This window comes from Monopterus albus, unplaced genomic scaffold (genome assembly GCF_001952655.1).
Source record: "Monopterus albus unplaced genomic scaffold, M_albus_1.0 scaffold39.1, whole genome shotgun sequence".
Lineage (NCBI taxonomy): Eukaryota > Metazoa > Chordata > Actinopteri > Synbranchiformes > Synbranchidae > Monopterus > Monopterus albus.
The window spans coordinates 811,582-823,452 of NW_018127919.1; the positions used below are offsets into that span (position 1 = coordinate 811,582).

General features: G+C 40.5%; 1 protein-coding gene across 1 annotated transcript in view; it reads left to right on the top strand.

Annotated features, from left to right (window-relative positions):
• The first annotated feature begins 2,655 nt into the window (after positions 1-2,655).
• Positions 2,656-11,871, top strand: part of LOC109959456 (GDNF family receptor alpha-4-like) — a 20,797-nt gene continuing 11,581 nt past the window's right edge. The window contains exon 1 of the mRNA XM_020598860.1: positions 2,656-3,044. Within this exon, the coding sequence (XP_020454516.1) occupies positions 2,990-3,044 (55 nt within the window). The 5' untranslated portion in view covers positions 2,656-2,989. The remainder of the gene's footprint in view (positions 3,045-11,871) is intronic.

Sequence of the window (11,871 nt, forward strand, 5' to 3'; positions counted from 1 at the left end):
GAGATAACACGGGAACTGCTGTTTCAGGCTTCAGGCTTTTGCCTGCCATTGGTCAATTAGTAAACGTCACGTAATTCTCCGCCAATGAAACTGTCTAAGTAGTGATGTCGTCACTCATATCATTCGACGTGCCTAGAGTAAATCCTTACGTTACACAATACTCGCGAAGCAGTTTATTAAAAAAACCGTAATGACTCACGTTATGGGCTCGTTCATAGTTTGTTTCTATGTCAGAGCCACACCCGGAGACCAATGAAAACAGTGACTTGGAAGTTACAGATTTGTGTTCTGAATCCAGAACCACCGGTTTGTCTACAAAGAGGCTATTAACATATTGCCTAGTATAAAACAACTATAACGACCGTAAAAATAAAATAATGCTGCATGGTCAGTATATTACCTTTTGAGCAAAATATCGGCTCTGCTGGAACTGGAAGTACTCAGGAGTACTCAGAAGTACTCCTTTACTTACTGCAGGCTTACATAAAAGTATACATACCAGTGAAAATTCTCTGGTCCAGGTAAATCTGCCAACGTTTTGACTCACCTTCTCATCAAATAGTTTGTCTTTGTTTCTATTATTGTAATAACAAAGATGGAAAAATGTGTTAAAATAATAATGATAATAAAGTGTGAACAAAGCAAAATATAACTATCTCATTTGGGTTTAGGGGGGGGGCAATTGAGGACGCCTTTCTTCTGATACAACACTCCATCTCTCCCCTTCTTGGTTAATGCCCTTTCATTGCCTGGAGATAGGCTTTGGGTAACTGTATTTAGAAGGCAAGAAACTGCACCAGTTAATGTTTGACCAGGCACACATGGTGGCTGAAGGGCATTCCGGGTGATTACCTCATGATACTGGTTGAGATAATGAGATAATTTAGATAAAGAGCTAATTTGATTGTGGATGGGGACAAGTGCTGGTAACAGCTGAAATTCTCTATAAAAGTATTAAGTCTCAGATTGATCAAACTTGTCCACCAGAGGGTGGCAAGAGACTTAATGTTTTTCTCTGTACTAGTTATGAATGTGCACGGGCGCCGTTGGGGGGGGGAGTTAGGATGATTCTAAGGGCCCACGAACTTTGGGGGCCCACAGAGACTAGCTTTGGGTGAGGTAGAGGGCCCAACTTCAAATTTTTTCATAGGGCCCAAAACTGCTAGCGGCGCCCCTGTGAATGTGCTAGTGGGAATCAATTACAAATTAACTTAATAAGATCTTAAAATGTAAGGAAACTTGACTGAATTTAATTTAAAAATGAAGTAATGGAATATTTTGGAACATGCAAAATGGTGTATTTAAAAGAGAATATCTATTTATCTATCTATTGCATTGTACTGACAGCTGTTGCTACTATTTTGTCCACTGATCTCAGAGATTAGGCCAAATAATAGAAACACAAAATACAGACTCACAGTAAATACCTTTGTTTTACAGTAATAAACGACTGCTAATATTGCCGGAGCATTTACGGTTGACATATATTTTACAGTATGCAGGTCTTATTCTGACCACAGGGGGGCGCTGCTGTGATGCAGTAGTCATCCTCAAAGTTCCTGTGAAGAACCCTGCCAGATTGTTGCTCACACATTGCAACATTTGTTTGGTTTTACAGTTGAAGAATCTTTATTAAGAGCAGATTGTTTAGTTTGAATGGAGTACAAGGTCGCTGTTTACTACTGATAACAGTGCCACATACAATTGTTTTGCATTGTTGTTTGGGTGGATTTTAATGACAGCCACTGTCCACTAGTATGTCTTACTGTCGCTTGAGCATTCAGATGAACAGGATGTGTAAATTAATCCACTAATCCCTCAACTGTCCTTTCATTACAGCGAGGACAACAGGTCCTTAACATGCACTTTGCGATTTGAAATGTCTTTTGTTCTTTCAGTGAGAGGCAGCAGTTTATTTAATCATCATTTAAGTGTTGTATTTTTACTATAAACTGGTAATTTCAGAAACTGCAGAAAATGGTTTTCTATGTTAACAGTATTTTCAACAGTCCCCAGACAGAGACTAAATCAACAAAACCAACAATGAATTGTCTCTACTCACTGTTAATGGCTGTCAGTCTGGCCTAGATTATCTTAATCGTCTGTGCCATAGACCTCCATTGTTGTTCAAAAATGAGTACAAACACATCACAGAAACACACCACTGCACTGGGTGACATGTTTCTTTATTACAAAACACCAGCCCATGATATTTGTTAAGAATATCCAGAGATCTTGTGCGTGGGTCCTTGACTCTTGCTTTCTTTAGATGATATAAAAGTTGATGACCATTTGGAGCCTTTGGGTCAGTATTTAAAAAGAACAACTGGGTCTTGTGTTTTGTAAAGAGGTGTGAGATGAACTGTTTCCCCCAAAAAGATATAATCTGATATGTCTGTACATAATGGCCTCTACTATAGCCATCCCAAAACATAACTGACTTTTTAGTGTAACAAATAGGCTACACCTTGTGTCGTCCATCTGTTGACGCTGGAACCTGTCTGCACCAACTCAGCTGTTCTCCCCCAGGAAACATTTTAACATCCCATGGGCATGTTAAGTCTTTTCAGGAGCCAATCACATCGCGCCTTTAACAGAGACGCGCCATGTAGTCTCTGCGCTCCGATCTCAACTCCAGTTGGACTAGTGTGGAGCTGCGACGCACTCACACACAAGACCAACTGCGACGCAACTCTGACTCGGAGACGGAGGGTGAGCAGCGGCAGAGAAACTTTCTGGATGTATGTTTTTGAAATCTGACTAATGCTTTCACCAGAAATTAAACTGGGAAGGGAGAAATAAATGGGAGAACTTGAATCGCTCCAGTCGTGTGCACGGTTCAGTTTCGCCAAGTTTGTGTTTTAGACCATCCGACCTGCTTCTGTCCGTGCGGGCGCAGTAGCAGCAGAGGAGGAGGCTGGATGTGGCAAGAGACGGGTCACTGAAGTGCTGTGCGCCGGGTGCGAGTCCCCCAGTCCCCAGCTCTCCAATGTCACAGGACAGGATGATGATCATTGGACTTCTGTTGAACGTCTTCTCTCATGGTAAACTGCACGTTTTGTCGTTTCTAACAGCTGGTGGTTGTCAGTAAGGTGTATCCATTTAGGCTGTTAAATCTGGACGTGTGAGGTTCAGATGCTCTTTTGGAAGATGACTTCCTGTCAACAAACTTGGACAACAAGGCATGTATGTCTGCCAGAGAATTTCATGCACGTCTGATGAATAGCCCTCGTTAGTCTATGTACAAAGCCCTCAGCCCAAATGCTCTAGAGGACACTGGATATCCGTTTATGTTGCTGATAATAACTTAATCATTTTTGTGAATTTACTACTTGCAGGGAACAATTGATTTATTTTGAAATAAAAAATGACAAACAAACTGATTTAATGTTTTAGTATTACAGAGATTTGCTTAAAATTTTGTATAATCTTATTTCTACAGTTGACATGACCCTCAAAATAACATTACAGAGGTTCATAACACTTCCCCATTCATTATATAAAAAGAAGCCATAGGTTTGACATCTAGATGACATTATGGGTTAAGTTGTTGTATTTGTGCCTTGGATTTGTTCCAAAGAGTGCTGGTCATCTGTCAAATACTGACTGGACTCTCAAAGATCATGGAAATGACACACAATGGTGTTCTCCCTTACATAAAAGCATCTGCAAATCAGTGACATCTTACACAAAATGTGCATTAACAGTTGATAAGATGGGGGATCGACCATGAAAGCAAAAAGCCATAACTACGTGGCAGTAACATAATACACCAGTTTTTAGCCTGAATGCTTTGTGGGTCTTTGTCCTTGCTGTTGATCCAACAGACAGAAGATGGTGAAAGAGATGGCCATGATATTTGACATTACAGATGAATTTAGATTCCTTTGCCGCCAAACACAAACAAGCTCCTGTAGAGTGAGTTGTAATCATTAGGATCAATAATAGGGACTGTGGGTGGGTAAGGAACTGTCCAATGGGGGATAAAGCTTGTTGATCTGTGGTTATTAATATTGAATTATGTCATTTTTGATCATGATCTTTTTTATTTAAATGTGGTTGCGTGTCATGTATCCTGATCCGCTGCTGACACAGACCATATAAAATACTCTCCATGTGAAACACAACTACCTCCTGCGCCCTTCTCTGCACATATACGTAACAAAAACAGTTGTTTTTTTTTTAGGATTATTTCAGTAGTACATCCAGGAAAATTCAGATATGTCAGTTTAGGCTGTCTATTAGAGATACAAAAAAAAAAAAGACAAATGCTTTGTTGTGAATGTCAAACCTTTCAGGGAGTCAGTAAATCATCCAGTGCATCAGATTCACCTGTCAGGCACTTTGGTGGAATCACATCAAGAAAAGCAATTATGTTCAAGTGCAATTTAATTGACATCTGAGTCATTACAAATGCAAATGAGTCTGTCACGATGTTGAATTCTGTCATTATAGCTAATTACAAAATGAGACATTACTGGATTTAAACTTTGTTAATTTGTATAATTAAAAGTGAAGTCTGTACCGAGCTCCCCAGACTTCTGTCTAGATCAGTTGTAGAGCTCCTTTGCTTCTGTATGGCAGCTTTCCAGCATAAAGAGTAGATTGTTATGTGCCTGTTTAATGGAAGTCCCTGTTTAGGTCTATAGGTAGTGTATAAATAGCCTCTCTGAACTGTGCTCCATTTCATGTGATGTTATTTTTGTCTTGTATATGTCTGACCTTACACAATTCCTTGACCTGAGCAATGGCAGGCGGAACTGTGGATGTAGACAACAGCCTTCCCTAAATGTCTGTCACTCCTCAAAGCTCTGGGCTATAACTCACCAGGGTCGTCATTGTTATCATACAGTATGCGCCTTCATAAGACTCAGACATGTAACAAAAATTCCCTGTGGAAAAAAAATCAGTTCTGCATCTACACCATGACCTTGAGTCTTATATCTGCTGCACATAAGAAAATACATTTTTATCATTTATTCACTGCTGTTTTCTCTGGTATACTGATTGTCACTGATTTGACCTCATACTCACATGACATATCAGTTTTTCTCTACCAGTTATGCTTATTGTTTGCATGTGTTGTCTGTATCTTTTTCTAAATTCATAGCAGCGTCCACACAGTATCTTTGCCCAGATAAAATAAATGGAAAGCTGGCTTCACCCCTTAAGCCCTATAGGCAAGTTTTTTGGAATTTCTGAACAAATATTTCACAAATTTAGTCGGCTCACACAACTGTAAGGCCAAAATGAACAACCTTGGGCTCAGTGGATATGTGACATTTGAGTGTATTTTTAATTGGAATTTGTCTCACCAGGCTAGAGTGAGATTTGAATACCATTTTAGTTTCATCAAAATTCTCTTTTAGAGTGAAAAACCAAATATTCCAAACTTAGTGACCTTCTCCAAATGGCAGTCGCAGGTCACACTTTAATAAGAGATACAGCCTGGTGCCACTACTGGGGTCAGTAGGACGGAAGGGGTTAAACCTGAATTTGACCTTTTGTGACAAGGCCTTGGTGGATTACTGCTTAAGTCCCAGTACAGACAGCAACTGGTGATTGAGTGTTGCTATTTTGCTGCTTCATTTAGCGGACGTGATTGAGCCATAACACGGTAGTCATAAATTGATTAGTGCTCGTTTTCAGTGTAAAGTTACACTGGTGGACTAAAGCTTGTGCTCTTTCTAATCAGGGTTCGACTATTTGATATACACATTGAGAGGTTTGATTGCCTTCACCTTGTGCACACAGATTTATTCAACTCTTGGACTCTTTATCTTTCCCACTGTGCCACAGACTCTTCTTTTTTCTCCCTTTCTGCTGAGGCATTGTCTTTATGCGCTCCCTGTCTGTAATTCAGTTTCGTTTGGGGCGACAGCACATAAATATTAAATTGGCCAAATGCCCGTTTAACATTACTGAGATAAAAACATAAAGTACACTCTCTGTATATGCAGTTCTTTCAAATATTTGATGTTTTACTTTAGAGAAATTATTTTAATTAAAATACATCAAGGATAACTTTAACTTAAAGTCTTTCATTCTTATCTACTCACTGTGAGGCTCACCACATAAAAACTGAAAATTCTTCAAGTGTTAATTTGTATCATTTATTTGCCGTTGCCTGTGTGGGCTCTGTATCTTGATTGTTACCCCAAAAACACACCTGATAGCACCAACAAAATTCCGCAGCCCGACAGAAACAGTCGCAATCTGTGTTGCTGTCTGGTCAAGAAATTGTTTGGCACATCGTAATTTAGGATTGCAACAGGCAGCAGATGCCTGAAAGCCAAAAGCCTGAAATATTCACCCAGCTCCAGACGCCACGATCAGCTAATGCGGCATCTGATGCAAGTATGCATTTTACCTGGGGTACAGAGGAGGAATGTTGCCTGTGTGATGTGGCTGCATCATTCGCTGGCACAGCTCATTAAATGAAATGTTATCCACACAATAGAAGTGCACACCAGTAGAGTTATCACCTTTGGATGCATGGACACTTGTCACATCTAGATTATGCTAAATAGGCATGATCATGTTTTTTTTTTGTTTTTTTTTGGCAATTTCTCAGTTATCTCTTTTGTTTTAGAAAAACTAAAACTGTTTTTAGTTCTACTCTATGCCACAACAGTGAGAAGAGTCACACCTTACCGAGTTGCTTATCCCTCACTGCAAGTGTGCATCCTGTTGAAGGCTGCATAGGACTGCACAGAATTCCAGGGCTGCAGTCATCTTTGTGGAGTGTGTGCATAAAGGCTGAATAAAGCAAGTGCACCTGTGCTTTCAACTTTTCAAAGTCTCAGGCAGAAAGAGATTCGGTCTTGTTAGACAGCACAAACTGAGGAGCAAACAATAGTGTAATTTTCCCCTGTGTACAAGGCAGTTTTTGGTTAGCAAGGTATCTCTCTCAGCCTGTTGTATAGTTGGAGTAAATACAATTGCAAGAGATTATGGATGATTTGGCCAAAAAAAAGGAGGCAGAGTTTGGAGAAAAAATAAAATCTGGCGAGAGCAGCATAATGGAAGGATTGAGAAGGAAGGAGCTGCAAAGATGAGAGAAATAAAGAGGGGGATTAATGCTCAGTATGGAAGTGCTCAGTGACAATATCTGTAAAAAAAGATGGATTTGGGGATAATTATAATACCCAGCAAAGTGGGAGAAATGTTATGAGCAACACAAATTTTTATGATGATGTGGGGAAATAACTAATTAATATCTATGACACATTGTTTGATAGTTGAAACCAATAGATATGAAAAAGCACATGTGAAAAAGTGCACAATTTAAAACTCAGCAGAAATGATTGTGTCAGCAAGGGCCTGCACAAGCTTTATCGGCACTGATGAAACAACTGAGGAAACCTCAGTCCACTGGCGTACCAGTACAGAACAAAGCAACAGATAGCAAGTGTGTTCCAGTATACTGGTCAATCAAAACCAGGAGTCAGAAACTGAAATGTTGTTAATCCAACTTTACTGTGTGAAATAAAGACATTTTTATTTTGGAATGAAGCAGGGCCAGTCACTTGGAGATTTTTGTTTTGTTTATTTTTAGGCTTGGACCCAATCCACTAGTTATTCATGTTTGCAAAGACCCCTCTTTGATCAGCCATCTGCTCTGTCCAGGTTAATTTGAATGTAGCATGTTGGCAGTAAATCATTATTACTTTTGACTTGTGCTCTATTGTCCTGCACCTTATGTGCTGCTATTACTAGTCTCATGATCTCTTAACCCTTGGATGCACAACCTACCAATACCTACACTCTTCCACGAGTGGGGTCAAAAATGACCCCAATTAAAATCAATGCGTTTTTGCAATAAACTAAAGACATTTCTCTCATTTTGGTTAAGATGATATATTTTGTTCAAACAAAAGAGTAATTTCATTTTTGACATGTACATTTTTTACTTTTCATTCACATTTTAGCACTTAATCAATCAATCAGGTCAATCAGGTGTCAAAACATGTTTATGTGTCCCTATGTCTGGAGGACGAACAAAGAACATTCAACAGGTCCGGAGACCATAACACTGCCCACGCATATGTACACACACAAACATCTTCTCTCCTTTCACTGTGTGCAGCTGTCACAAACTACTTGCTTCTGGGTGTGACCATTGCACACAGGAGTACTGCATTTCCAACAGCAATCAGTGGCTTTGCGATCTTTGTTTCTTGGACACAACTGGCACCTCTTTCTCTTCTGCTGGCCCTGTGTGCTTCTTTCCTGTGGCTGGATCGCAGCAGTTTTTGTCACTCCATACCTTCCCATTGCTTCAGTGATGTAGGTTGGTAGGGTCGGGGTACCTTCCAGTCGACTTTTCATGTGAGGTGTCACAAGCTCCTTTGAGAGCTCTGTGAGGAAGTGTCGTCGTCCATCGATGATGCCTGTGTAAAATTCAGGGTGCTGAGCCCTCAAAAATGAATAGGCATTCAGAGCGGAAGCAGCAGAACAGCCTTTCCCTTTTTTCTCACATAGCTGATCATGGTCATGCTGCCATTGAACCCAAATTCAGTGCTGTGGACCTCTCTGGACCTGGAAGCCTTCATGACTGGAGGAATGTCTGGTTTGTTCTGTCGCAAAGTTCCCACAATAGTCAGACCCTTCTCCAGGAGATGCTCTGCAAGAGGCACACTAGTGAAGACGTTGTCAGTGGTGATGTTGCGACCTGTGTGTCTGAATCCACTGCACAACTGACGGACAATGTTTTCCCCCATTCTTCTGGATGTCTTCCCCTGGTTGTCTCCCTAGGTACACGATCCCATCAATTGCATATGGGGTTCGTGCATCACAAACCCAGAAGATCTTTATGCCGTACTTGGCGGGCTTGCTCGGCATATACTGCAGAAGCTGGGTCCTCCCTCTGAAAGGCACAAGTTGTTCATCCACTGTAACACAATCACTGGGGATGAATTTCTGCCTGCAGTTGACCAGGAACAGGTCCCATATGTAGCGGAAAGCTGCCATGTGGTCAGTTTTCAGTCGGTAGGCTCTGGTCCTCTTGTCATCAAAGCGCAAGAAACGGCGAATATCTTCAACTTTTCGAATTGACATACAGTATGTTGCTGTGTAAAAATGACCTCCTGGGTGGTGAGACTGCTGACATCAGATGTGTAAGTGGGACAGTATTGACAGTCAAAGTTGCATCAGATGTGAGAGATGACATCAGATGTGTAAGTGGGACAGTCAGAGTTGCTAAGAATTAAAGGTTCATAGAAGATTCCATAGGAACTGCTTGGGGTCATTTTTGACCCCACTTGTGGAAGAGTGGGGTAGTGATACAAAAACTGCAATTTCTTAAAATTAATGAAAAAATAAATAAAAATGCAAATGGCCTCATGTCACAAACATGTTTTATGAGGAATACCTGGAATATAAATATATTACAACTTTTCGTTTTAAAGATTTTGAAGAATAACAACCCGTGGGGTCATTTTTGACCCCACGTGTGCATCTAAGGGTTAAGGTCAGTTAGTGTGTTTACTTGGATAGTAACCTCCACACCCTTAATGGCACTAAGGAAAGCACATATAAATTGTCAAGAACCCACTAGAATTACCTACATTTATGTACAGTACACATTTGTCTTAAAGTATGGTATCTTCATCTAAGTTACGATGATGAGGAAACCTAGTCTCTTTTAATTACAATAGTAACACACAAACCATTGCACCATTCTTGTCCATTTTGAATGCATCATGTAAAAATATTACAGTGCTGAAATACTATTTGCACCCTTGGCTAATGACATCTATCAAAGCTAAGTGGAGTCAGCAGTTTGCAAACCTGGAGACCAATCAATGAAACCAGATTGGAGGTGTAAGCTACTTTGACTCACTCAAACACTTGCTATTTACTATTCATAAGAAACATAGGAGCCCAGTGATAGGCTGGTGACCTGTCCAGGGTGGACCCCGCCTTTTACCCAAAGTCAGCTGACATTGACATCCCAGCCAAATCAGTGCACACCTTGACCAGCCATGGCACTTCTTGGGAAAAGCTTTGTGGATCAATGAAACTTATGTTGAATTGTTTGGATAGAACAGGCAACTTTGTGTCTCAACGTGTAGTATAGTGGAGGGAGCATCATGATTTGTGGCTGCTTTACTGCCTGTGGACCTGGACAGTTTGCCATTATTGAGGTAAAATTAATTGCCAAGTTTATCAAGGTGTTTTATGGGATAATGTTAGGGTGATTGTCTGCCACCTGAAACTCAGCAGAAGCTGGGTGATGCAGCAGGACAGTGACCTTAAACACTGAAGTAAATCTACTTCAGAATGACTTTAAGCAGAGTGACTTCGGAGGGGCCCATTCAAAGACCTTAGCACAACAGAAATGCTGCTCACACCAGATGACCTAACAATACGTCTAAACTGAAGCAGTTCTGAAGCTAGAGGAAATGCTGATTTCAGGTTGCTACCAAAGGAGGTTCGGTCGGTTATTAAATCCATGGTTATCAAAGGTCAGTTCTGTTTCACAAACACTGTGTCTGATGTCAGAGGAATCATGTGTGCTTGACAGAGTCACCACATCAATATAATCTATAAAGCTTGGCTTATTTGACAGACGTCTGCAAAATATTTTAAATGGCCAATATAGTCGACAAAAAAAAACCAGAACAAATGCTCACATTTTATTAGAGTGGAACTCTTCAATTTTGTTTAAATTTAATTTAATTTAATTTTCTGTTTAATGAAGTTAACTGACACCCCGCTGGTTTGATTGAATGATTGTAAACAGTACTAAATAGTGGCAGCAGCAGGCATGTTTCAGTGTTACCCCATCTTGACGCCTTGCTGCTGTCTCCTTCTCGAGCCTGTGACTTCCTTCCAAGAATTCCCTTTTGTCACAATCCCTGAACACATTTCAGACCAGAGTTGCACTCTCCTGCCACAGTCTCCTCTCTAGTCAAATTACTGCCGAGCAATCTGGAATGCTCTGCTGCCCATCCCACTCACTTGAAAGAACTAAAGAGAACTTTGACAAAGCAGCTCGCTCCCTGTGAATGTCGGTGTGTGTTTTTTGCCGTTTATGCCATTAAACTTCATCAGCTTTGCCTCACAAATTCTATTAATCACCCCAGTGAAAAATCAATAGAGTGTATTATGGCTCATATCACAGTAATTCATCTCCCATTTGCTTTCCCCCTTTCACTTTTTTTCATTAAACACACACACGTACACACAGTTCCTCAGACCCACAATTCCCCCTCACTCAGACTTTAACAATTTGTTGCATCTCATTTGTTCTATAAAGTGACTCCCTGTAGAGTCGCCGCAGTCGCCTTGGCTGCTGTCCTGCAGTGACGATATAGCGTAGCCTCTGTTTACGATATGTCTCATGCCAAAGTGAGACGTGGACCTCATGTGGTGCCTGAGATTACAAAACATGCAGCAACAGAACTGGATTTCAGCCGTGCTTTGTGCAGCCAGTCAGCAGGAGCTTAATTGAAGTGTGTGACCGATTCAACACAGTACGGTCAGTGTGTTTGCATATGAGATTTTGCAGCATATATGCGAATGTTCTGAAGAACAAACACACATGAGGATGAAACACATACAGATATTTAACAGGCGTGCATTACGTTCAACCATTTATTCAACCACTCCATTTATTTTTATTTGATGTATTTTTAAAGGTGTGCAAGCCTGTTATTTAGTGCGGTTAAAAAGTGACAGGAAATACCAAATTAATGAGATAAAGCAGAACAAGTGCATGTCCAACCAAGTTATCTGGATTCATTGTGATCAGAGTGGAATTTGTGGAGACAATTACATGTAAGGAAATACATTTTCTGAAATGTTACATCAGAGTTAGCTTTTTGAAATAGGCTTTCATTGTTCTCTCACCTTCCCTAGGCTGTC